This window comes from Colletes latitarsis, chromosome 4, assembly GCF_051014445.1.
Source record: "Colletes latitarsis isolate SP2378_abdomen chromosome 4, iyColLati1, whole genome shotgun sequence".
NCBI classification, from domain to species: domain Eukaryota; kingdom Metazoa; phylum Arthropoda; class Insecta; order Hymenoptera; family Colletidae; genus Colletes; species Colletes latitarsis.
Window position 1 is genome coordinate 41,117,073 of NC_135137.1, and position 27,985 is coordinate 41,145,057.

A 27,985-nucleotide genomic window follows, 5' to 3' on the forward strand; every position below is an offset into this window, starting at 1 on the left:
GCATTTTTTCAAGCAAAAATAATGAAAATTGTGCGAGCTACAGATCATTGATGAAAGTTTCTTCGTAAAAAGGGGGGAAATATCTGGCATATTACAAAAAAAAAAATAAAATTCCTAATTTGGGCGATAGAAGAGTATTTGCTGACGATTTCCCCCCAAGTTTGAAGTAAATCGGGTTGCTGGATCTCGAGATCGCGGAAAACGCGTTAAAGTATTTTCGAAGCCGAGTGATTTTTCGAAAATTCTGGACCGGAATATCCCTTTAATGAAATGCGTTGGAAGGCAACAGAGAGATTGAGCATCGCGAGCGAGCGGAGAACGAAGCAGGCTCGGCTCCGTTTTCAGTTTCCGATTATTTTTGGCAGCAAGCAGAGCGGGCAGAGCTCTCGCCTAAAAATGCTTACGACCAATGGCGAGCCGTCATTGGTCGACGGCTACCACGTGAACAGCCTACGATGGAGGTTCACGACGTCGACTAGGGATCCACGATGGCACAGTCAGCTGCCTAAGGTCCGGTTGGCCAGTCGCAGCCAGGAAAGTTCTTCTCAAGGTAAGCCAAATCGTCGTCTCCGTACCGGAAACCGCCTGGAACGCGCGGGTATCTACGTGGTAATTCTTCAGGATCCGCGGTCCCGGCTCGCAGCTCGAAGATTTCCGTCCTCGAAACGACCGACCGACCCCCGGGTGACTTCCTCTTTCGTCGTATCGAGTGTCAGTGAGAGAGGTGCTTTAACAGAGAGACTTTTTTCAAGGTCACGAGTGTGTTGCTCCACTTGTTCGAAACTCCTCCCCCAAGGAATTGTGACGATCCCAGCGCGAAAACGCCGTCCCTGTGAGAATCTGCGTGTGACGCGACCCTCCAAGTGACAGGGAAACCTCGTGGTTCCCCATTTTCCTTGGTATTCTTTCGCGAAGACGAAGACACTGAATCGATGTTTGGCAGAAAGAGTCTCGAGCAAAAATTCTGTGACCCCGAGACACGATGTGATATCGGAATTTTCCCATGTTTTGATCGTCCGTAAAGGGTTCGAGTCTATCTCCTTCGTAGTGAAAATGGCGTCTCGACCAACGATTAACGATCGGTTGCGACGCGATAAACCACGCGGATCTACGTAAACAGCCTTGTGCCAGTAATATAAATATAACTTCGGCGAACGCTACAGTTCGCTTTTGTTAAGACTTGCCAATATTTCGACTTGGATTTTGCTTCGACGAGGTACCGAAGTCTTCCACGACGGTTCTCGATTTCTAGAAAAAGGGAGCACGCAGATCGAGCGATTCCGATCCACGGATCGTCCGCAAGGTATCGTAGATCGTCCGCGGTAGACTCTGCGTGTTTTCTATTTTTACGGTGCCGGGATCTTCTTTGACATCGGAGACGAGACACACATCGGAGTCTCGGTGGGACGTGTCTTGGAATGGCTCGAGCGAGAGGGAATCTATACTTAGCGAAGGCGATCATCCATTACAAATATAAAAGGAGACGCGTCACGCCGCTTACCAACGATCGAATAAAATTCCCCTCGTCGAACGTTTCCCGATTTCACGATCGAGATAATTTCGTTATCGTTGTATCGCGAGCTCGGGGCGAACAGAAATATTTCGCAACGAATTCCTCGGCGCCCAGGAATGAAAGACGTTAGCCTCGCGACATAATTGATCGTTAGAATGAAATGTCATTACCGAGTGCAGCAACCGGTGCACGAAAATAGGCTCTACGATCGACGCCGTGCAGTCAATTTCGAAGCTATCTTTAAAACATTGTATTCGAACCCTCCGAATCTTCATCATCGATCGTTTCTTCGTATTTCATAATTTTTTTTAATTTTCTATCAGGTCAGGAATCCTGATCGTTCCCCTCCCATCGGGTCACGAGTGTTGTTTCGAGTTAGGAAAACAACCGTATCCTAGTTTCTATATTTAACCACTTTATTTCTAATCGCTGACGCGTTCTGGGAACCCAAGGATCCGCGAACTGTGCCGTAATTTCGAGTATTTCGTTGCATCTTCGTCGGATGCGTTCTTATCAGCGGCGAAGTTTCGTTTTGTTTTTTTCGCCAACATCGAAAACTACTTAGTCGTCGACGGAAGACGAGCAGAATTCTCGGATTTCGAGGTCCGGCCGATTTCCTTCGGGTCGATTCTCGCCGTTTCCGTTTTCGACGTCGAATCGAGCCGGAGATCGAGGAGAACGTGAGAATCTACCGGGTCGTTCGCGTCCAAATTTGGATCGTCGTACGTACCCGACGACGTCGACGGCGACGGTTCGAAAAGTGGGGACGACGGGTCCGGCGCGTGTCTATTTTCGAGCACCGGATATTCTACACCGTCGTCGTTGTCCGTGCTCGCCGAGCGACCGAATATTAGGCGCAGAACTCACAATTTATCATTCGGATCCGCGAGAATGGCTGTCACTGACCGGTCGAAAGAAAATCTGATGCGCCCCGATGACGCAACCCGAACATCCTCCAGCCCCTCACGTGCATTTATATTTAACAATCGCGTAATGTTTGCATCTCTGCGTCCTCTCATCCGTGTCCCACACCGGGCCAGACTTGAAATTTAGCGGTTCTCCTCGATTTTATGCGCCTCTATTTCGATTAGAAGGCGTCGTCCGACTCCTCTACGTTTGGATGCAGATAACTTGGAAAATAACAGCAAGTTAAAATTGTAAAAAGTGCTCGGAGAAATTTTTAGTTACAACTGCATTTATTGATTCAAGAATTATTAAATAATGCATCGAGTTGAACAGCCAAAACTCAATTCTGGTCCGCCGGACGCGCATTACGCGCCGTTATGACGTAACGTTTATCGTTACGCTGTAAAATCACGATTTAACGAAATTCGAGTTTTATGGACGGAGTTCGAAAGTCCTTTGTTGATGCACATCAACAAGAGTTACCAGCCCTTCGGTTCATCTTCGTATTTTAATTATTCCTGAAAGTATGCCGTGAAATTTAATTCCCCGTCAAATTTATTTAAAGCCTTTTTTAAAAGGTTACAAACAATAAATTGGTATCGGAAAAGCCATTATCAGCGGAGCGATTTTATTCAGAATGTAATAAAGCTTACGGTTTCGTTCGAATCCATTCAGCCATTTAAATGGAATCGTGTTAAAAATCATGAAACACACGTTCGTACGACCGTGCGCGCATTCAACAGATATATCGCTTTTATTTTAATATTTAAAATGCAGTCGGGGGATGAAACCGTGTTTTTTCATAAATGAAATTTTGTTTCATCACGATAAAATCGTCCCTTCAAATTTTTTTCAGAATCCTGTAGTTTTTATCCTGTATTTCTAGGTAGACGCGTGTAGCAGCCAGAATCCAAGATGGCGGACGATGAGGTTAGGTGGGTATTGGAAGGATCTCCGATGGGACGATGATTTGCAACACTTACGATTAGTTAACGATATTGTAAACGACGAGAAACACGGCGCAGATCGTGCCAGATTTAATCGTGCACGTTTTAACATAATTTTCTCTCCCTTTTATGTTTCTTCGTCTACGGATACTCGACGCACCTGAACTCTTGACTTTACGCGAAAATGGCGAACAACGGATCTTCCTGTGCCGTTTGGATCGAGCAGTAAAATTAATGTCTTTGAAAGGTACGCATCGCTCGTGTGATCTTTGTGCTTGTGATATTCCCACCCTTGAAATAGGACTTCCCGTTTAGACAATTAATTCGAGCAAACGTACAATTAATCTACAAACCAACACTGTTACCTTTGCACAGGGAATTTTTTACACACGGATTTTTTTCAACCTTTTGCATTTTGATTTTTTGGATTGAGTAGTTTTTTGCCCGACACGTAACATACGGGCAAAAGAAGCTCCTAGTGACGGCGAAGCTTCGATCGAATCGGAATTCTATATCGACCGAACTACTTTATGTACCCTCTTTTCACAGTAAAAAAAGTTTACACGAAAAAGTGGTCGACAGTGAGCCACGCAGTTTGATGGTAGTGTTTTTTTATGTGTCCCGCAGAATAACGCGGAGATCCTAGAAGTTTATTCCTCGTTGTAATTGTCACTGACGATGTTCCCACGTTGAATTATAGAAGCCCTTGTGAAATCCCCCAATCCTGACATTTTCTATTTCCCCGTCCTCGCCTCCTTATTCTTTATGGAATATCGGATTACCGTAATATCGGCCTACTTTCGAGGAGGAATGTCGAGAAACCAAATCCCTCGATATCGTTTTGCATTCGTTTCTCGCCGATTTTGCTCGCGAGAAATTTTTCTTTTTTATCGGACGCAAGAATCAGCTAAAAGATAAAACTTTAAGTAACTCTGTAAATTCATTTTAAAATAATGTATTTTGATAGTTTCTCGAAACACCTAGGTCGGTTTAGAGGAACATTTTCTGTAAAAATAATAGATCGCACCGTACAGTAAATAGAAACGTCTAGCTTGACGGCATTGTCGGCGTTCGTTCGGGAGTAAAAATAGAAAATGTTACCGAAAGTGTCGGTAGTCGATAAGATGTTTCGTTCGTGGGTCCGGGAGTACATTTCTCAGAGTATAAGCGTAAAATTTCATCCACTCTAGAAAGCAAGAGATAGATCCGGAAGTATTACGCCCGACATGTCGGTCGACTCCGCGGGGTGGATATCTGTTCTGATTTATCGTCACATTCTCGTCCTTATTTCGACATTATTTACCACCCCGTGTCGCGTTCCTCTCGAACTGTACCAGCCATTTCCCGACCTTTTCCTTTTCTTTTATTTCACGGTTATCTTTACTTCCACCCCCGACCCCTATCCATTGTACTTTTTCCCATGATTGGAAGAATGTTTCGCCGATATCTCTATACCTTTATATTCTTGAACCCCTTGACTGGAAGAGCCTCTTTTCTCTTCCCCGAAGTTCGTCCGTCTTCGTTCCCGTTTTACATTCAAATTGGCGCAGAAGATATTGCTCTTGGGCTCAGAAAATATTAGAATTCTGTTAGACTTCCCTCGCGCGAATCTTCTCGGTGCTTCGTTCCAAATGAAAGAAATCTTTTACCTCGAAAACTAAGAAATACCTGATCTTCTGTGCAATTTGATTTCCCTTCCATTCCGTAGTGACGTCTAACAATCGTTACTTTTCCGTTATTATACACTCCCGGACAAAAAGATCGCACACAGGATATTTTCCACGTTACCTATCGCGCGTTCGTAGTCTCATAAATGTCGTGGAAGTAATTGTTTCTTGGAATTTATTATGAAACAGTTGGGGCGAAAAGACAGCGTGTTTAAAAGTTTCGTAACAATTATTAATGTCCGTCGAACTTTCCGTCAGAGCGAACGTGTCGGATAATTTAGTTCACTTAGATTTTAAGTAATTGAATAATATCGAACTATTTGCATTCGTCGAGGCGGGGGAAGAAGTTGAGCAAGGAACAAGTTAACGCGATTATTGTTTCGGAAGATTAAAAAGTTTGCTTTGTCCGAGACTGCTGGCACGCCGAGAGAAATCAGTTTGCTAAAAGATATTACAAATTACGATGTGCCAAAATTTTCTTGTGCCATCCTCTTGTCCGGAAGTGGTACCAAATACCAGTACTTAGAGTAGCAAAGACTCTGGTAGCGATAACTAGAACTCCAAGCACGAGCAACGTAGATAACCAGAACAAACCTGGGGTAATGTAGATACCATAGTCGCATGAAAGACAAAATATTTCAAAGTCCCGCGACCTGTGACGTCCATCTTGCGCACCGCATGCTCCTCACGCTTCCGTTGTTTACCGTGTGTTAAACTAAACGTTGTCCCGTCCAATTTGTCGATTTCTTGCAATATCTTCGGTATTTATCGTACGAGCGTACAGAAATTATTGCATGCCGATACTTGTCGGAACGAGCTCTTGGAACTTGCATAAATTGAACAGAGTAATTCGCGCCGTGGCTAGAAAACATTGCACGCGCGTTTCGTGCAGCTGCAAATCACGCAAAACAGTGTCGCTTTACGAACGCTTTTTGCGAGCACTTTCGAACGCGGAACTCGAAACACGTTTCAATTGTTTCGCCGGAAACATTTATTTATCATGTACGTTTAAACGTTGTTTCGCTTTCCGGCCGCGGAGAGTTGGCCTGAAAAACTTTTACTCACGGACTCCGTCTCTTTTTCTTTACAGAGGAAACGTCTCGAGGATGTACGTAAGAGGGGAAACTATCGGTGAACCTTAAAAAGTCGAGCGGAAAAAGGACGATAGCTCGCGGAACTTTTTCAATAACTTGTCGGTGCCACGCTAATCGAATGGCTATCGCGACGGTTTATCGTATTAGAGGGAAACTCTGGAAATCATTTAAACCCTTTTTATTTCTTAACGATCTCGCCCTGTCTTGCATTTATTTTTCATATTTTAACTCGAGATAAATCGGGCGATACGTTCGTACGTTGCTTCGAAACCGTTGTCAGATGAGATGTTTTAAGGGAGTTTCGCACGGAAAATGTAGGAAAAGAAGAGGAAACAGGCGGAGACCGACAGAAAGAGGGCGGAGGTCCGCGCCCGCCTCGAAGAGGCTTCCAAAGCCAAGAAGGCGAAGAAGGGTTTCATGACCCCTGACAGGAAGAAGAAGCTTAGGGTAAGTTTACATTTCCATTCTTTGGTAATTTCTCGCCGCGTTATAGTCTTTTAATTATTACCCGGTCAAAGTTCTCTGTTCGCGGGCGTAACGCTTTGAACAAACTTCTCCTCGGAAACTTCACCCGTTAAAGGAATTAAGAATCTTTAGCAGAGCGGGGTCACGCTGCCATTCCTGTATTTTCATAACTTCCTTTTAATCCTTTCCTTTGTTTCCTGTCCGGTACAAAGTGCCTTCTTATACTGTTTCGGTATTCTGCAATCTCGATGCACCACGGTTTCCATCACACGTTACTTTGACTTTATATTTTTGTTTCGTAAATATTTGCTGCGCGTGTAGTTGAAACCAAAGTATCAGCTAGAATTAGCAATGGTTTTCAAGAGTTTCTCGCGGTGTCTTTTCAGTTGTTGCTGCGTAAGAAGGCCGCCGAGGAATTGAAGAAGGAACAAGAGAGAAAAGCCGCGGAAAGGAGGCGCATCATCGAGGAGCGCTGCGGAAAACCGAAGAACGTCGACGACGCGAGCGAAGGTATTTCGAAGCTTTTCAAAGATTCTGCTCGAATAACACCGTAATCGCGTTTTCTATCGGGTGTTCGTCGTACGAGTTAGAACTGCATTAAAGTACGTCAGGGTCGAGAGTCGAGCGACACCTCGACGCAGGTTCATTGAAATCGAAACGAAAGGTTATTCTCTGAGTGGCCTGCATCTTTCGGTTTCGAGAGAAACGCGAACAAGAAATTCATCGATAGTAGAAGCTCGTTCGAATCGATCGTGTTTTCCGCTCGTTTTATCCGCTTCTTTGCAGACGGTCTCTCCTTACGTTTCCGTAGATGGGATTTTCAGACAGTAAGTTCGATTATCTTACAATGCTCGTTAATATCCGAGACTCGACCGTTTCACAAACTACAACCCCCATAGATTCCCTCCACGTCGTGCACACGAAGAACACACACAAACACACACACATACACGCATCGGTGAAGGAAGTCCACGCAAACTCTCGGGACACGACGGTTGCTTTACGACACTTGACGCGTGCGAGCCATTCCACCCCCAATCGATCATTTTCGTCCCCCGAGGTCGAAAATTTTGATATTAAAATATGTTAGAGTCTGTATCGAATTTGGAGGAGAGGTCCAAGTCATCGTTTTCTGTTTATTTGTGTAATTGTTTTAAGAACCCCCAAAGTTTGCAGTTTTTATCCACGTCAACGGAAGCTGGAAACTTGGAGAGTCTGTATTTTTTGAACAATTACGATAATTGACGAACTGTGATTGAAACTCCTTCTCGTAATTTTGTACGGACTGCAAACATGTTTAAACGTCGTCAAAATTCCAGTCCCGGAGGTACAAAAGCGATCGATTCGATCGTGGAACGGCTCGTATAGTGACGCTCTGTTCGCAACGAGCGCGAACAAAGAAAACGATCGTTACCCCCTCGTGCTTGAATGAGTATGATGAATTTTGTCCGATCTTTTTCACCTTCATCCACACAGAGACCGTGAAGCGCGTGCTGCGCGAGTACCACAATAGGATCACAGCATTGGAGGATCAAAAATTCGACTTCGAATATGTTGTTAAGAAGAAGGACTTCGAGGTACTTGAAAGAACGAAACGAGTTTCGAGAACGTTTACGAGACGTGCGAATAACGAGGCATTCACGACATCACAGTAACAACGATGCTCAATGTTGTTGCATTTGAGTAACGTATCGCGCTTGCCCGGTTGCAATTCATAGTCGATGACGAAGGAATCGCGTATCCTCGAGTGCGTTTGGCAAAGAGCTCGAAACAGTTGTATCGACCATTATGCAACGGTAACATTGCGTTTATTTATACGACGACAGTGTATTTATATTGCTGTGACTATACAACGGGTATTTTGATACTTTCTCGATCCGTAAACCTATTCTCGCGACGTTACCACAGCCGTACAAAAGAATAAGATATTTTTGATTAATCAAACATACAATTTCCGGTGGATTTTGCTCGCTGGAAACGAATTTTTTAGGAAAGCAAGCGTCCCCTTTCTGGACGTTTCCAAGGCGACATTTATTTATTTACAGGAGGGCTCTTTAGTACATATAGGTGACAGTGATGTATGATTTTTCCATCAATATTGAATGGTTAATCATGTTGCTGTTCATTTACGACAAAATTACGTATAATATACGGGGCTTTAATGGTTCCGATGTCCCGGAAAATAGGTCGATTTTATCGTAGACTAAATCTGATATATTATAGATGCGATTTATGCAACAAAAAATGAAATAGAAAAATAGATCGATTGTTTCGAAGCGTCTAGACTAGAGTATCCCCTCAACCGATATGCGTTACTTATGGTTTCTTTTATTTAATTTTTAATTATCAGTCGATTTTTAGTCGATACCAGCTCTTTGCCGAAACATCGTTCGCTATAATCGATGGTCGCGTTCCCGCAATCCGGGCAAGTGTCGCGAGCTTCGCATTTCGTCTCTTCGTTTCTAGTATTTTTTTTTTTATTTTTTTTTATTTATCATTTCTTTTCATACATTTATTTTTTTTTGTACTTTGTCTATTTGACATAACACAGCTATACTTTTCTCTGTCTCTCTCTTTTTTCGCACACTTTTTTCTGTTCGCATTCTTTTGTGCGCGCGATCTATACGTCTTTCGCTCTTCGTTTAATGCTATTATCACGTCGTATTTTAAGTTTTGGGTAATCGTGGATTATACACGTAATTATTATTAACTTGTGTTCTCACAAATTGTCGCACCACGCTATTTCTTTTGTAACGGCGTATTACTTACGATATTAATTGGTAACCGATTTTGGTTTCGAGGCGAAAGTTGGTTTCGACGTACACGTAATCTTACTTTGCTTTCTATGTTTATCTGCATTCACTCCCAAAGTTCGAGCACATTCGTCTATCGCGTTTCGATCGAGTGCAATCGTAGGATCCAAGCTCGATCGCCGATCGAATAGATCAAACCCGTCCACTCGATGAGCAACACCCGCGATCGTGTGACGTCGTTGTCGATTTTTATTCAGCTTTTGACGCCAGTTTCTCTGCCACACTTGTCCTCTGCTTTTACACGTTGTCCCCGCCCCGTTTGTTCGTCGACGAGAACCAATAAACGAGTTCGTTCGATATTTATTTATTTATTTTTTTTCATTGTTACGTCGCGTATCTTTTGAAAAGAACAAGTAGAGTAGAAAGTGGAGTATTTTTCAAGGTGACTTGGAATTTTGACAGCTAGCGTGAAGTCCGTTCTGACCCAGTATCATAAGAGGATCATCGTTCTCGAGGGGCAGAAGTACGACCTTGAGTACGAAGTCGCCAAGAAGGATTTCGAGGTCGAAAACGTTTTCGATGCAAAAATTAGATAAATCTTTCTTTTTTTTCTTCCGTTGTCTTTTTTATTTTTTCTTTTTTTTTTGGGTGGGGGGTCTTTTTGGATCCTCTGAATCGTTTTTCTCATTAGAACGCAAGGAATTTTTGCTAGCGCAACGCTGAGTAATCGTTTTTCCGTTTGACGAGATTGAGAAGTTTCGGCTGTTACTTAACGACGTTGAACTTAGGCATCGAGGCTGATATCATTCTAATTTGCACCAAACTCTAACGTAGTACTCGCCAATTATCTATAGTTTAGAAACACTTTTGTAGAGTAAATATCAGTACACTCTGACCGGCTTACGAATGCTCCCAAGGTAATCGAAATGGACAATTACAGTCTTGGAAGCAAGCTTATATTCTCCCTAATTTAATAATATCAAATTAATAAAAGATCCAGTTCATATCTCCATATTTTTTACTTATGTTTAGAGTGTTCATTTATTAAATATTTCATATTCACGCGAGTAAATTTCTATGCATAACGTTTAGTAGAATTAAGTTTTACTATTTAACTTTTGGTATTCTCGTTTTCCAATTATAGCAACGTGTTCATTTTGGGTAAATTCCAGTTTGTTCTCACGGTTTTTGAGAACGAGAACGTTGGGTCGAGACGTTAAGAAGATTACAAGCTTGCATTTGATACTGTTATCATCTGTTTCAATTTACTTTTGTCGAGCGTACGTAAACCAGAAAGACCAACAAAAGCAGGCACGCGCGAAACGTAGAATCGCAGCAAGTAGATGTTAAAATAATACACGTAACGCTGAATTACCTAGATCCTTTCGTGAGCGGTTTGAAGTAGAAACAACAATATTTTTTTCTTTCATGTTTCGTTTATTTGCGCGTAGGCAAATAGTATTTATTCCCATTCTCCATATCGAATACGTTCCATCCATTTAATTCCCCGAATCTCCTTTCTTCGCGTCAGGTTACACGTTCGCGCAGTTGTCAGCTTCGTGCTTCTTGCTTCCAATACGAGAAATCTCATTCTCTCTGTTTCCCTGTTTTCTTTTCCCCTTTTCCGCGATTAAGCTCCCTGCACAGAGCAGCAGGGCCCGTTGCACTAATATGGAATACTCATTCTACCAGCGATACTCGATTTTTAAAATATAATAGCTTGAAAATACTATAACGTAACGTTAGCTTTGGAAAATCGATTGACCTCTCTATCAAATTAATTTCGTAATGATCGCGTATATGTAGTTCCATAATAATAGATTAATATAGCACTTTGGAAAAGTAAATATATACTTGGCCGATCTTCCACGCCTCTTGTGACCCCATTTTCGACACTTATGGCACTGCAACCGATCAATCTTCTTCCGAAGGTCCACTCAAACTCCATATCTTGACGCAGACTATGCATTCTATATCAACCTCGCTTCCAAGTGGCTTAAGAAACCAAATTTTTAGACGAGTTTGACGTTGTATTCCATATTGGTGGCAACCGACCCTAATCGCAAGTACTCGCAAGAACGACGATAGGAACAGCTGTCATTGGGTAAGATTTTGTCGCTCGAAACGAGCCAGATCCACGTCTACTACGTCTGAACAACAGAATATTTATTATTGTTATATTATAGAAGGGTAGAAACGTAATTTTACAGCGAGGGATGACCGTGACGACATCCTTCCATCGTTCATGTTGCACTCTCTTCTGTGAGAAACTTTTGTGCTTTTAGCCGAGCTCCAGACGATCTGTTCGGCATATTGGAACAGACTATACGCGCTCGAGGGCGATAAGTTTGACCTCGAGAGGCAAATTAGGTTGAGGGAATTCGAGGTAAATACGATCGGCTCGCCTAAAGAAAGCCTCATGCAAAGATTATTTTTGTCCGGCCTCCCACGTGATACGTTTTTTAATTTTTTCTTTTATTTTGGATTTCATTTAACTTTTGCCACGTCTTCGATCGTGCGATTGGCCAGTCGGCCCCTCGACGAGCCTTCGAAACTTCGCTCGTCCGACGCGTTTTTTTCCCCGGGAAAAATATATTTCCAGGGACGCGGTTCGCATCACCGATTCCAGTGCAGTCGACTTTCGATCGGCGGATCGAAGTTTCGAAGGAGCGGCAGCCTCGTGTGTCGTTTCGGTACAGGTGGAGGCCGACAGGACGATTTCCATTTGAACGAAAAGGAGATTTCAGAGCAGGTCACGTTCGCGTCAGTTTTCTCGAGGAGGATACAAAAACCGGCGCGATTAGGCATTCGGCGTTCGCGCGACTTTTATTATCGCCCGAGCAGAGCGGGAGAGAGAGATGTCCAAAAAAGAAAATGATCGAAAACTCCGTTACCGAGAGTTCGGGGAAAAAATCCATGATCGAAAAATCCGACGACGATCGCCTCGAAACGGACACATTCCCTTTCGAGCGATCTTTTTATCGCGACGCGTTTGAAATTTTGTTAGAAAGTTCTCTCTCTTTCCTCTCCTTGCCTCCTGGCTGTTTAGTGAAAACAACCGTATCGTGAATGGAAGATATCTGAGAGACACTCCATGTTCTTTGTAGACGATTTGAAGGAGATTTGCCAAATGTATTACGACCGCGTCTACCTTTGTGAGGGTCAGAAGTGGGATTTGGAGCGTGAAGTTCGGAAAAGGGACTACGAGGTACAGGAGAAAATAAAAGAAAAAACAAAACAAATGAAAGCAGCAAAAAAAAAAGGAAACGGCGAACAATGCGAGGAGAAAGAGAGCATCCAGTCAGTCGCACGTTTCTTTTGTGCAACCCCTCTGACTTTCTCTCTTCGCGTTGTCTCTCGTTGTTCCAACCCCTATCTTTCTGTACATACGTTCTCTTTTAGTTCTCTTTCACGATGTTTCTCTTGGAGGACACGTTGAGTGGTTTTTCAGCAACCAGAAATCGAACGGGAAGATCGCTCACTTTTACAAATTTCTTTTTTTATTTATTCCCGAACGAAGACAAAAACGAACGCGAGAAAGGGAAAGCGGTATCTGTTATTTCGTTACTTTTTTTTTTACGATGACGTTCACGTTTTACTTTCTACTGTATAATCTTGGTCAGTCCTGTCTCAGCGATCCATCTATCTCCGTATTTTTTTCTATACGAATTTTCGTACCACCGCGGAAATATACGCAGCGGGTCGACACAGTATTTGCGAACTTAATTTTTTCGCGATCGTCTCTCGTTTGCACGAAACAATTGCGAAGAAAGTAGACGTTCGAATACTTTTTCGATCCGCCGTGTACGTATACCAACGGACACGCCGAACTTTTTCTTTTTTTCGCGTGGATATGAAGTGCCGCAATTGCAGAACTTTTTTTCGCCCCATCGCTCGCCACATCGCACTTTACATTTTCTCATCGTTTTCTTTTTTTTTTGTATTTTTTTTTTTGTTCGCCCACGACGACGCGTCGACAAACTCTTTGCTCGCCTTCTCTCTTTTTGACTCTTTTTCTTCCCGTTTTTCTGTTTCCTCTCGCATACATTTTCTATAGACACATAGATATATATATCTGTTTCACTTGAACGCACACTTTGTCATTCTCGCTCTTTCACGATGAATCTATCTATCTGTCTCTATGAATAAATCACTCTATTTCTCTTTCTCTAACCGTTAACGCAGATTATAGGCTTTTCTGAGCTTTCTACTAACTCGCTAAACGAACAAACAAATAAAAGCTTCTCGCGAGAATTCGGATCAGGGCTGGGCAAGCTTATGGAGGAGACGTTCGTCGATTTAAATCGATCCACAACGTCATCGAGCGACTGTTAAAACGCGAATTTGCCCCTCATTTCGTTCTCGTGTTCGCCGTACGACCGGTCCGTCGATCGCTATCATCACGACGATCATTTTCAGCGCGATCAAGATCGCAAGGATCAATTTTTTGTCGACCGCATAACGCGTTCTCGCCGAGAAAAAGAATCGTGAAACGAGAAGGGCCCGTTGTCCCAAAACGATAGAACAACCCTGGACTATTTTTCTGTTTTTCTATATCTTTTTTTTTTAATCATCATTGTTTTTTTTATATATTTTTTTTCTATTTTTTTTTGGTAAAAGTGACATATACACAGTCATGGGATAAAGAACACACCGAAGGGGTCCAAGACGGTCCCTTTGATCTCACGCAAGAATCAAACGTGTGCGTGAGATTACACGCGTGTGTGTGCGCGTGTGCGTGCGTGGGTGTGCGGTGCAAAATCGGAAAAGTCACAAGGAAAAGGTGGACCAAAAAAATAGAAAAAAAAAAGAAAAGAAGAAGCTGAAAAAGAATCGAATCGCCACCGGCCTACCACTGTACATTTCACGTCTTCTTCGTGTTTTTCTCTGCTCGTTTCAACGCCCTCTCACTATATTCTACGCGTCTTTCACGTCTCTTTTTCTGCCTTCACTATTTCTGCATCTATTTATCTCTTCTCCCCCCCCTTGCGCCTTGCGAGCTTGATTGTAAGCATATTGATAAAGCTATTGTTCCACTCGCCTAACCATACATGCACGGCTTGTACCAACTAACACCAAGAAAATTTAGAAGTCGGAATCGATCGACTTCGATGGATTTTATCGTTACGATTATCACGGTAAGAGGATCGATCGTTGCGAATTATACTCGATTCTAGGGTACGTGTGTCGGTCGTTTTGCAGTCGTACGATGTTTTTCTAAAGAACTTTCCTCGAGATTCGTGCATCGAATCGTTCGATTATTCGTTGATCGCGTGCAGAAATTCTATCGGGGCCGCTGATGTTCAGATTAACAGCATGGAACGATTTTTCACGCTACCGCCGAAGCCATCGCAAAACTTTACGATTAACTTCGTTTCGGCCGATCGCGGAGGGGAATCGTCACGTTTTTCATGCGAGAGCCACGCGATCATATCATCACCACCGCCAGAGGGAAGTATGGCACTTCATATTCCCCGCGAGGGAAGAAAAAAAAAAGAAATATAACAATTGTACATAAATCTTTCGACGACCGAGAATTGTCACGTCGGTGCGTGGGATGCGTCGAATGAAACGTTTGTGTAAATATGCCACGACACGTGGATGTCGTGTCACGCTATTAAGAGTACAGTAGGTATGTAGAACGATACCCGCATTTTACAACTTTTGCTGCCCCCCCCTCCGTTTTGCCCTTTTTTTTTGTCACCAACCCTTAGATTTTTGATCACGTGTTTGGAAAGAATTCTCAGTTTCTTACACTCGTATCTGTTCCTTGAACGTTTAGCTGGTTGTCTGTTACCTCCTTGTTTTTCCACGCTTTTCTATCTCTGTTCCACTGTTAACTCTCACGAAGGTGGACCGCCTCGAGATTCGGATTAAAATGATCACGAGACCGAAGTGCCATGCTGTGAAATTCTCCGGGCCACCACCCCCGCCAACCTTTTTTTTTTTCACCCCCATGTTTTTTCGTCTGACCGAGCCCCTTGTAAATGTTTCCTCTGTGACGTGAAAGAAGAAAGAAAAAGAAAGAAAAAAAATAATACGGATTTCTTTTTGTTGTCCTACACCCTTTGTCCTCGTGAAAGAGACGTGAAAGCGAACACGTACACGCGTCTACGATGTCGAAATGGGAACGAGCGAAATTGATTTTGCACCGATTCGCACGCACCACCGACTGTCAGTGTCCTCTCTTGTCATGGTGTTCAATTGGGCCTGTAAATAGCGGATCCTTTCTGGCGGAAATCTGTTCCTCCCCTAATTAATTTTGTCAAGTGTCCTTTGTCTCTTTACCTTTTCATTTCGATTGCTCGACGGCCGGAATACATAGATTTCTACCCCTGGAAAAGTGAATTTTTCAGGCATTCGACGGAACGTAACCCCGTTACCTCCGATAATCAATGCATTGTTCGATTTCGAAATCGTCTGATAATCGCGGCGGTACGCCGACAGAGACTCGATTAAATTTCCAATCTAAAGAATTAGCGATCCGTCGGCCAGTGAGAGGAACAGAATTCCATCGGTCCAGGAAAGGGATTGTAGTGGACGTTTTACATTTTTTTTTTTTTTGTTCTCTTTACCCTCTGTGGACAAAGAGCTGATCGTGACCAGCCCTCCCCCTGATTGGCCAGAATGAAATTCACATCCTATCATTGCCGATCCCCTCTGTCTCCTCGTCCCCCTCTGTCCCCGACTCTTGTTCGTTTCGCTCTCTGGGCAGTTTGTACGTCTCTCTCCCTCATCATCGTTTCCCTATTTCGTTCTCTTTCTCGCGTCGAGGCGCGACAAGGAGAAACGAAACTAGGAAAGGAAAAAGACTCGGAACGTCCCGCGATGAGGGAGGAGAGAATCCGACAAGTGGCTTCCGCAGGAAGTTTTACCTTTGAGGAAGCTATTCGAAGACGCTAAAAAATCAATTTGTTCGAAACGACCCGTGGAAAAACCGGCCACTTTTTAGAAGACGAAGGGAAACCTTCGCGGTAAGATTCTCTGCTGGTCGGCGACGATCGACCGGGGAGAAGAATAGACTCGACGCGTCGTTGAACATTCATTCGCGTTATTTCGCTTCGCTGAATCGGACACGCTGTTCACGTTAAACGACGACATAATTTCTTATAGTACGTCTATCTTGTGCTTGGTCGTACGCGCCACGAAATATCCTAGTTTCAGCCAGAGATTTATCAGTTTTTTTCTTTGAAAAAGCAACCGCTTTTGCGCTGAACGCGAAAGGAAAAAGCGTGGCTTTTCATTGTCGCAGCCTTCGCTCAAAATTTATCGATAGAATATCTCGATGACAGTGACTTGCTTTGATATTCGGACACCACGGTGCAAAGTTTGTTACATCCTTGCGAATTATTAAAATATTCGTTCGGGTGCTTTGCGTCTTGTTAGATTATTTATTACAGACGACGAGGATTACGACATTAGCGATTCCTTTGTGATTGTAATATTTTATTCTACAATAAAGCTGTCCAGTTTTCACGTTGAGAAAGCTAAAGTTTGACGTGTATTTTTTGTTAGCATCCACAGAACGATGAGCTATATTGGAAATAATTTTTGTCAAGTATTCTTAGCGTGTCTCACCAAGCTTGGAAGTACTGCAGTGTTCGAATATTGATAAATGCCGTTCCAAACAGCGACCGAACTACTGATTTTATGAAATAGATAGGAATAAAACTTAGTCACTCTAATCGCGAGTGACATTAAACATTATTACATCGTATATAGGTTCATTTGCAACAAGTTGTCCAAGAAAATAAATAAAATCAGTACTTCGGTTCGCTTTAAACGGCCCTTGTATCGAGACCACTGTACACCCGTGATCCTTGAAGTTATCGTAAGATCAAAGAACACATCGTCAATGAAGAATCGTCACTCCAGCATTGTGCATACGCAAGGTAGATGCACAGAAAAATCTCTTGTGCATCTACCTTGCGCATTCTCCAGTGTTCGAACGACGAATTCTCCCATTGGCGTCGCTCAATGTCGCCTGATCTCGCGAAAAGTCCAAGGATCGTCGTTGTACGCGCGTAACAATCGATTTCCTTTAGCAATAGCTTAATTTTGCCATCTTTTTGTGCTACTTGTCTGCGAGGGTAACATTCAGTTGGAAGATACATGTACAAGTTTGATCTGGTCGCTAGTCTTTTTTGATCGTAATCCTCCTTTTCTCCCTCTCGTGCATCGACCTCGTCAATATTTTCCAACGCGACTGTCCTGATCTCCAACGCTCCGGTCGCGGACATTTTTTCCCGTCTCCGCCCATCCCATCACCGTTACATGGCATTGCAGTTAATCAGCAAGCCAATTTACTGTCAATCTCGACTCGTCGAGTGTCTCCGCCGAATATGTCTCTGTATTCGCTGCAAGTCCGTGTGTAATCCTCTCCCGCCTGCTTTTGGCACGCAGGTAGCATGCTAATTTCTGCTCGTGTACCGTGTTCACTCGTTCTTTTCGTTCGCTAATCGATCATTGCTCGTTCGTTATCTACCATGTATGTATCTATATGTATTTTCATTAACACCGTGTTTCTGGTTTCTGTGCAGCGTTCTTGTACTATGATTAAAGGAAACGTCGGAGCTTTGTGTGGCGTTGCATTCGCTATCCGAAAGTTTGCTTACCATATTTTTTGTTCTTTTTTTTTTCAAAGGAAGCAACGTTCCTTTCGCGAGCACGAATTGTCCCGTTTAGAAATATCCGCGAGGAACGACTGCCTTTTGGAAACGGACGTTTTCATTAATTTAATTCCGATTTAACGAGCGTACGGGTATATTTAGTCTGCTTCGAAGTTTCCAACGGGCAACGTTCCTTCGGTATTCCTAGTTTCTCGCGAAAATTCGAAGCATGATTATAATCGTCGATAGACTGTCCGAACGGTAACACTAATCGAAACTTCGATCGGTGCAGATATCGGACTTGAACAGCCAAGTGAACGACCTCCGAGGTAAATTGTAAGTAATCCATTCGAGTAATCCTTCGCCCTGGCTCGGTTCGCGTTTCGTCCACAAGTAATAACGATTCTTTTGCCGTTCGTAGCATGAAACCCACTCTGAAGAAGGTCTCCAAGTACGAGAACAAGTTCGCCAAGCTCCAGAAGAAGGCGGCCGAGTTCAACTTCCGTAACCAGCTTAAACAGGTTAAGAAGAAGGAATTCACCCTCGAGGAGGAGGACAAGGAGGTAAGGACGATCGTTTTCGATAGGACCAAATCGACGTTCTAAATTTTTTGTCGCAGACTGTTTCGTTCCCCGCCCCCTCCCGTCGATGGTTCCGTTTTGCATTTTTCCGGAATCGACGAGTCACGTTGGAAAAAGCGTCGCGGAAATGCAAGACCTCGTTCTCGACTCCTCTTCCGATTCGCGTGTAAAATAGATTTTAAATTGCTCTTGCATTTTCGTCGTCGCTGCGAGACGTGAATTTTGAATTTTTTTTCGCCATACGACGGGCGGGCCTGTACTCACGTTTTTTTTTTGCAGCCATTTGAGTAAGACAGTTTTTTGTGGCTCTGGTTTTCTTTCCGTGTACAAAACCCCATTGGCAGGTTTTTTTCCTTGTATCAGTAGTATTTTGTTTACCGTTCGTTGTCCCTTTATGGAGATCTTGCCGAGAAATTCCTGGTTTATCGGAATCGAAGCGGCGGCCTAGTCAAAGGAGCATAAAGGGACAGATAGTTTTCATTTGGTCTTCGTTGACAGGGCTAAAGCTCGACGAGTTTGTCAAGTAGTTTGTTTGGAATATCCTGGATCTCCTTAGAGGGACCGTATTTTTGATCCTTGATTTTTTGGTATACGTACAACCCCCCCGCCCACCAGTAGTAGCGATTAGTTGACTAGGCAATTGTGTTGTTCTCCACAGCCCAAGAAGTCCGAGAAGGCAGAGTGGCAGACGAAGAAGTAGATTTAAAAAAAGCCAAAAGATAAAACGAAAACAACCATAAAAAAGAAAAGAATTGAAAACAAACGCACGCGTACACAGACAAATGTAATATAACAATGTAACGTTGAAAGAGCTTTAGTATGTACACGCAATGGTATAAAAAAATAACGTCACCGCGATCGCGTTTACGCGTCCAAACCGTGCGCGTATTACGAACGCGAGACCTAGATAAAAAAGTTTTCGTTTACTTATTCCCTACGACGATTACAACACGTTTATGAACGTGATTTTGTTTCGCCATTTTTCCACGTACCCGTTTGTAAAGATTCGTTCGTTTTCTGTTTTGCTATACGCCATAGAACGTGAAAACGATAAAATAGTAGATTGTACGAACGATCGTCAAGGCTTGAATCCGGTTTTCTTTCTCGACTCGTCGATGATCGGTTATCGGCGATCAAATTTCGAGTTATAAGACGAGAGGAATACAAATGAAAGAGAATACCTGTGTCTCAATAAACGATCGAAGAAAGTGCATGTCAAAGGAGGCAGATGCTTCGTCGAATATCATTTCTCACATTTCCACCCTCTTATTCGACGACACGATCATTGTGTTTTCTTTCGTCCATCGGACACGTTCCGTAGATACACTTTTTTCTGCATTTATTTTTCACACGGAACCATACTCGACGCTATTCGATCATTTTTTCCGTCGGTGACGGGTCTACATTTTTGGCGAGATAAATTTTTCTCCACATGAATATTCCCTTTCTCTTTTTCACGATATTTTTTAAAAATTCTGCTTCAGAAACGCGTTAGACGATCTTTTTCATCCGTGCAAGATTTTGGGGGAAAATTATTGAGAAAATTCCACTATTTAAACGTTGCATGGTTCGATCAAAATTTAAAATATATATAAATTGAATTTTTCATGATTTCGAGGTTTGACAATCCCTCGACTGCAAAATGTTTAACGATACATTCGCTGTCGCGTTCACCAAACATTCATAACTTTCGATACGAAGTTGATGGTCGATCGTTATCGAGAATCGTTCCGTTCTGCTCCACTAATTTTTTCTCCGAGCTTTGGATTCTTTTCTTTTTGTCCGTTTTCATGTTTCGCGGCGATTTCAGCAGGCTGGCGTCGCCGAAGATCGTGTCTACACGCAATTTGCTTCTTAACGCGCGTCTATTGTGGTTTTCTTCTTTCTCTTTCACTTTTAACTCGGTGATACGCGCGATAGGCACGCGATGCTCGGTTAAAGTAACGATTAAAAATATAAAAGAGAAGCGATAAAAGGTGAGAATGGCTTATACAAAGTATATTTAAGACTCACAGACTTTCTTCCTCACTTCGTACATAATAGCAGAAGCGCTTTACTCACAAGTGCCTTTTCACTCTTCTCTATCTCTGTTTCTATCACTGACTCTAATTATTCATTTTATTGACTGTGTCTGCATTCATTTCGTTTATCTTTTGCGTACGCGTTAATCGCGAAAAGCCGCCGTTAGGAATTATGATTGTCGTGTGCTGCGCAGTAAAAATGGTTTAAAAGGATACTTTAAAACGAGAGCTGTTCATTTTAAATTAAAATCTCTTTACAAGACGCAATAAGCTCTTTTGCAGCTTGCCTTTACCGCCATCGTTCGGCTGCCATGCTTCCAGGCTGTACATGTGTAGGATTGTTGTCCCGTCTGAATTTTTGTTTCGAATCGCAACCGCCCATCGATCCCTCGATCTCAAAATTCTCATTAATTCGCAGATGTAAAAATACATCCATCGTTGCTGGAAATTTTTTAAATGATCGATGCGCTGCTCGATTCCGCCACCATCGTCGTCGATCGTGAATCATGCCAGTGGCTATCGAAGTTTCTACGATCGAAAGTCACACGCGAGTCGCGTGGATCGAAGGCTTCGATCGCCCCATGAATCACGAGCGACGCGTTGTTTATCGTTAAGTTATTAATTAGTACGTACGCTCTAATAATTGTCCACGTCTTATCCGTTGACTAATGATGTTGCTCTTGCATTATGTTCGCAGAACGCGTCAAAAGATAAGGTAAAGCTTTAACGATCAACTCGTAGATCGGCATGCTTCCGTAGGGGAGAGTGTGCGTGTTTTAGAAAAGACATAGATTTGCAGGGATGGTGTGAAAGAACGACGCAAGCAAGACGATAGGATAGATAGAGAAAGCTTCTTTTCCTTAACGATTTCACTCGCGATCACGTTCTGTTTTTTTCTAAAGGATTATCGTTTTTCGCGTCAACGATTTTTTATCGAGCCATCGACAAACTTATCTCGTCACTCGCGAAAGGGCTCGACACGAATCTCTACTTTTTCGTTTTTAAGTTTTTCCGGACTCTCGAACTCTTCTCTCGCGACTTTTTCACTAACCATTTGCACGGCTTTCTGGATGACGACAAACAGAGAAGGTCGATACATCGTCGAAATGTTGTACAGAACAAAAAATGAATTGGCAATGCCTGCTAAAAAAACACACACACAAAATTCTAGGTGGATACGATTTTTCAATCGTCGTGACCAATATTTTAAACAATCGCGTGCCCACGCAGAGTCCAGCAAACTTTATTCGCGAATAATGAATACAAATTTGTTATTCTCTGATCAATAAGGATATAACTATCTTCAATTAAAACAGTATTAGAGTCACGATCCATTCGTCTCTCTTGATTTAACACTAGATTTACGAGTTTCAGATTCTCGTTTCAGAACTCGTAAATATTATTTGTTAGCAGTTCGTATCGCGATTGAAATAACGAGTATCTATCTCAATTAAAAGAAAAACCGCGTTTCAACGTGGCTGTCAACGTTTTCGATAAAAATACGTGCAATCGATGCCCGTAAATCGAACGAACCTAAAATTTGTATTCGTTGTTCGGGAGGAAAGTTTGCAGCGATTCTGCTTACAGAATACTCCCCAACGAGAATTTCCCCGGCGCGTTACCCTGCTTTGCGAAGGTTTACCTTGACCCGGCTAACCAAAGAAACCCTTGGCGTGTGCAAATTTTGGTCGAATCACGCTCGCGAAACGCGGGCCCTTAACGCTAGTTTTCTGAATTTTGCAGAAGAAACCCGACTGGTCGAAGAAGGGCGAGGAAAAGAAGGTAAAGGAAGAAGAGGTGGAGGCATGAGAGAATCAAAAACTCACTCTCGACGTTTTCGAGAAGGGATCGTCCATCCATCAACCCGATAACATCTCGACGCAAGAACTCAAAACTTCCTCATTGTCACTTTTACTCGAACGATTTTCTTTTCATTTTTTTTTAATCGTCAATTACTCGAACGTATACTATTCCCGAATTGCACGCAGAAATCATCACGTTGCCTCTGTCTTGTCCACGAGGATCGTTTCCATGTTCTATTTGTCTTTTTGTCTCGTTCAAAGAATGCAAAACTTTTTCGTGTCCGAGATCCAATCCAGAATTCAGAATTGTTTGACTGACTCGTTTTTATTTTTTATTTTTTTGTTCGTCCCAAGAATATATGTACATATATATATATATTTTTTTTTTTAAAAAACAAAGAAACAAAACCCTGTATCGTCCGTTTCCGTCTGTCAATGTTGGTTTATTTTTTACTCGTCGCTCCCGTACATGTAATTCTCTGCGAGCCGGATGAAGGGAGAAATGAAACGCAACGAGATTAGCAAGAGTGGGAACCGTTACTTAAGGTTTATTGTAAAGCAGAATATTTAACGACAATATGAACAAAAAGAAAGAAAAAAACACTGTGTACCCCGTGTGTGATCATTCTCCCGTTTTCCATCAGTCCGTTGTTCGCCCTTTGTGATTTCCTCCGTTCTGCGTGACGATAAATAATCGAAGACGACGCGTTCCGACGCTTGGCTGGTTCGATAACTGTAATTTCAGTAAAAACCTGTTCGAGTAATCTTTCCGCTCGAAGGTTACGAACCTTGTGCACCTTTACTTTCGCTATAAACGATGAACGACGAACCTCGCGATACGTGGCCAGGGAATGTACACAACACGTCCGCAAGTTTTACGACGTTTCACGGTTTCAGAACCGACGTCTTCGATTTGATCAGACGTTAGAGCGGAGATAATAACACCCCCTGTCGTTTTCGAATCAATGTTGAGAATCGTGCGTCTTAATACCGTCGTTAATTCCACGAACGGCTCAATTACAACGTGATTATCGGGGCTTCGAGCAAGGAGCGAAACTTTTACCGCGCTCGAACCTTTGCTCCACGAGAAGACCACGATCCCGTCGAACGCTCAATGAGCCGTATCAAATGATAGAGTGTACAGTCGACCGTGTACATCCTACTGAGAAATTTCACGCGAACTCCTATAAATATCGATGATGTATTACGGAATTATATTTCTCCATAATGTTCACTCGCGTCAAAACGGTTGCATCGCGGACAATGTTACGAACGTTGCCGCTGCCCGGTCGATTTCATTCAAATTTCATTCAGTATTTTTTCAGTATTTACTTGAATTCCAGTTCGCGTGAAACTAGAGGATTGATTTGGAAAACAAAAATTGAAATTGTTGTATACGATGAAAAATACGGGAAATACGAGGACGTCGGTAGCGCGAGATATTATCGAATGAGTAATAAAAAATTATCGAAGGACAAATATTTGTCATCGCAAATGAATGACGCGGCAGCCGGCATCGTTATACGAGATTTTTAACGAATCGTTCGGTTATATGTTTCGCAAATGAATTAACGAAACGATCCTATTTTTAGACAACACAACAAGCACGGTAGGTGCGTCGTTGATTAACTTTTGCTTAATTACGATTCGCTATCGGGGCTGGTTCCGTGCGTTGGTAAATCCTCGTATTGTTTACGGTTCGATGTTACGTATTCGTGTCGCGCGAGAAATTATTTCATTGTCCGTTCATTGGGTTTCCGCCGATACGTTATTTATAATATATTCAAATCGACGTCGATTATCCGGTCAATTTTTCAATCGAACTTTCGTATACGCGCGTTCCGTAACAAAAACGATCGCCGTGTATTATTCAACGAACAGTGGCATGTTCGAAAATCATTTGGTCGGCGCACACTGAAATTATCCGGGCGGTGTTTATCATCGCGAAGCCATTGTTTAATTATCCTGACAATATTCGCGATCGCAAATGGCCGTTGATTTACGCTGTCGAACAACAACGGCCGTCGAGAGGAACGCGCCACGTCGCGGCTCTTGAACGTTACACACGGCGTTATTATCGCCCGCTAGGACAAATGATGTATCTATAAACGCCGGTTTAATGCGAGTACATTTGCGAGAACGCGCACGCCGGTCGTAAATCATGCAATTTAACGCGCGTGCCGTCGACGTGTCACGTCGTCGTTGCGAAACGAAATTTTATCCTGACCGCGTTCACCGTGTTCCGCGCAGGTAAACAGGGAACAAAAATAGAAACGTGTCGCGTTCGCGGGCAAAAGAACGACCGTTTTATCGTTTCGTTCGAATGCTTAAATCGCGCGCGGTTCCACCGAAACGTAAACGGTACGAGGGTTTATGTTGGTTAATCGTATTTCGAGATGGGCAAAGTCCTTGTTTAGATCAAAATTGCGAGGAAGGGTGCAAGAAAATGGTTAGAGCACTATAGAGAAACGTTCGAGTATGGTAGTCTTTGCGACGTTGTAAATTCCTTCGGGCATTAAAACATCGATTTTATGTATCTTAAGTACATAGCAGGAACATTAACACCGAGTGCCAGTTTCGACGGTCTGCAAGAATCAGTTTTGGTGTCTGAAGAAATTTACGACCTCCTTATATCGTGAACAATCGAACGAATGAAATAAACGAGAACAAATTTTGCCCATTTCCAAGATACGACGGACCAAGCGTTAGGGAGGTTGTTTTATACGGTGTTGACGTTGAACGTCAAGTACAAATGGCTTCATAAATTTCTTTGTATGTAGGAGGAACCACCAGCAGAAGCTCCTGCACCCACACCTTCGCCACAGCCGGAGCCACCTGCGCCAGCGCCTGCACCTGCACCACAAGAACCACCGGCTCCTGCACCAGCACCGGCACCAGCACCGTCACCATCGCCGACGCCAGAACCAGCTCCGGCACCCCCGGCTGAGGGAGCTCCTCCAGCAGCTCCGGCGGAAGGTGCTCCACCCGCGGAAGGAGCCCCACCAGCAGAGGGTGCGCCTCCAGCTGGTCAGTAAATCGATTCCAAACAGCCTAACACACACATCATTACGTCTTTTAGCATAAACTACGATAACAATCGTTTCTTCATCGATATCGTACGCAAAAGCAAACATCAAAGATTACAGTTGCGTTGCTTTTGCGTTGCTCTGCATTATCGCTAATATTTCTCATATTTTTCAACGTCTTTCGACGAGAGTCGTTAAAGAAGAGGAAGAAGGCCTATCGTCCGGAGTCCGTCCTTAGATTCATAGAGTAGAGTTAGAGAAGTAAGATGCATGTGCTTGTACAGAGGGTGCGCCAGCAGCTGCACCTGCAGAAGGCGCTGCACCACCGGCACCCGCCGAAGGTCAAGCACCACCGGCTGCCCCTGCGGACGGAGCAGCACCGCCACCAGCGGAGGGCGCGCCTGCAGCACCTCCTGCTGAGGGTGCACCTCCTCCAGCCGAGGGTGCACCTCCAGCAGAGGGAGCGCCGCCCGCGGATGCACCTGCGCCTCCACCTGCGGAAGGTGCACCGCCCGCGGAAGGTGCACCCGCTGCACCACCCGCGGAAGGCGCGCCCGCTGCACCACCCGCGGAAGGCGCGCCCGCTGCACCACCCGCGGAAGGTGCACCGCCAGCAGAAGGCGCGCCCGCGGCACCACCGGCAGAAGGTGACCTTGCCATCATTTTTATTAACTCCGTTAACATTCACGTCATCTGCAAACTCATTTCATTTAACGTCGTAGTTTGTTTATCGTTTGCGCGACAGTGGATGATTACTAACACCCAGCACACAGTCGGGGCTGAACATAAAATTCATTAATCCTTAAGTGGATTATTGGAGCCGTTGTGGCCCTCTGCAACTTTGAAATAATAATTGTTTAATATACAGGGTGCTCGGTCTCCACTTGTATTTTTATTTTATCTCGACAACTTGAAACAATGTGATTCAATGGTGGTTAGATAGGGTTTTCGAGAAGCCAAAATCTTTGGCCCCGACTGTGGTGTTTGTCGAAAGAACTCAATAAGAAGGTATTGCAATTTCGTAAAGGTGCACCAGCACCAGCGGAAGGAACCCCCGCAGCACCACCAGCCGAGGGAGCCCCAGCTGCACCCCCAGCAGAGGCTGCACCAGCACCAGCGCCCGCCGAAAGTAATATACCAGTTTTTTCTTACAATTTCTAACCATTATATACCACCTACATTCCAGGATTTGTCGTCATTTTTCATAGAAAAATCTCTGCTCTCCATCTCTTTGCCTTTTCGAAGCATCGATCGTCCATACTTTCTTCATTATCGTCGCAGATTTTTTTTTTATCATTAATTCCCTGTTCTTTGAACTTGATTTCTAGCTAAGGTAGTTATGGTTGTGAGAGTTACACTGACCCTCAGGCCCAATCGCCCGATATTGGGCTCGAAATTCATCACGTTCGGTATGTTTATTCAAAGGTTGGCAATCTAGTAGATGACTAAAAATCTAGTCACGAGTAGCGATTAAAGAAGTAATCGACTAATTGCATCATCGATCGCACACGGTGTGTACCGTGCCTGCGGTGACATTTCATGGCGAAGGAATCAACGAGAACTGCAACGATACGGTTCCATAATTACTTCATTCCTACGTATTTGCGTACGTCGTGAATCAGTTAGTTAAATAGCGGTAGTAGTAATTAATAGTTGCAATAATAATAGCGAGGATAGAGATCATAAAACCCATCGAAACTTGGATTAAACCCCACTTCGAAGACTCGGATCTAAAAGGACTAAAAATCAATTAATCCAAAAAACTTCATTTTCCCTCCCGGGGGGAAACAGATCGTTCGTAATCTAAACGAGTGTTTTTTTTCTTTATTTGCAGCACCCGCATCGTAACTTCGTCGAAGTTGGAACGGACGAAGGGTCACCTCGCTATGTAATTTTCACTCGTTGACGTCAGAATTTGCATAAAACGTACATGGATAAGCACAGAGTACGGATACGTATGCGTCGAGCCATATTAATCTCGGTGCAACGGTTCATGCGTTGGTTATCATCGTCGTCGTCATCGTCATCATCGTCATTGTCGTCGTAATCATTCTTTACCGTCATGCACACGCGTCATATTTATGCGTCATGCCTACCCCGAGGAACGAAAGCAAAACGGAACAAAAAGAAACAAAGATAGAAAAAGGGACGTTTGTCGTTGATGCGTTTTACTTCTTCCTCCGTGGGTTTTACGATACGTTATCGTTCATAGTAATTGGAAATCGTCACGGGATGCCCGACCAGTTTTTCCGCGTTCTTAGCCAAGTATAGGGAAAACAAATATAATAATGTCGCGTCTTTGTTCGAAGGAACGGTCTCTTAGCCGCCCGTGATTGTTATCCCTCACGATAAAAAAGCGTTCGTGACGCTTGCGATTCTATCGATTTCACGATCATCGACTATGAAGTCGAACGATCCACGAAACAAAACTCGAAATTAAGACTACCGTTATGTTTCTATGTAAATAATTTCCGACGCGTTCTATCGAAGATTAATACAGATATAACACCTGAGATGAGAGAATTGGATTTCGTAATAAAAACTTTTCTGCGATTACCGAAATTTACCGCCCGATGAATGCCCCACGTCAACCCCATCGCA

The 27,985-nt window shown here is 43.4% G+C and overlaps 2 protein-coding genes across 23 annotated transcripts; both read left to right on the plus strand.

Annotated features, from left to right (window-relative positions):
* Nucleotides 1–399: 399 nt before the first annotated feature.
* On the plus strand, nucleotides 400–27,661 carry LOC143340925 (troponin I-like). 22 transcript variants are annotated; one of them, XM_076763344.1, is made up of 14 exons: nucleotides 400–550; nucleotides 3,306–3,349; nucleotides 6,124–6,141; nucleotides 6,446–6,574; nucleotides 6,979–7,102; nucleotides 9,808–9,908; nucleotides 18,247–18,290; nucleotides 18,376–18,517; nucleotides 21,254–21,271; nucleotides 22,300–22,338; nucleotides 25,139–25,385; nucleotides 26,412–26,513; nucleotides 26,713–26,793; nucleotides 27,219–27,661. In XM_076763344.1, the coding sequence occupies exons 2-14, from the start codon at nucleotides 3,335–3,337 to the stop codon at nucleotides 27,230–27,232; spliced, it is 1,074 nt and encodes a 357-aa protein (XP_076619459.1). In that variant the 5' UTR covers nucleotides 400–550; nucleotides 3,306–3,334; the 3' UTR covers nucleotides 27,233–27,661. The 22 variants fall into 22 exon arrangements, with proteins under 22 accessions (XP_076619459.1, XP_076619467.1, XP_076619458.1 ...); XM_076763343.1 differs by lacking the exon at nucleotides 9,808–9,908 and adding an exon at nucleotides 11,631–11,731 and having other exon boundaries at nucleotides 401–550; XM_076763342.1 differs by lacking the exon at nucleotides 9,808–9,908 and adding an exon at nucleotides 12,453–12,553 and having other exon boundaries at nucleotides 402–550.
* Nucleotides 25,677–26,183, plus strand: LOC143341133 (uncharacterized; the record flags this gene model as incomplete). Its single annotated transcript, XM_076763803.1, has 1 exon — nucleotides 25,677–26,183. A coding segment is annotated over one exon (507 nt), but the record flags the coding sequence as incomplete, so codon positions are not given.
* Nucleotides 27,662–27,985: the final 324 nt, after the last annotated feature.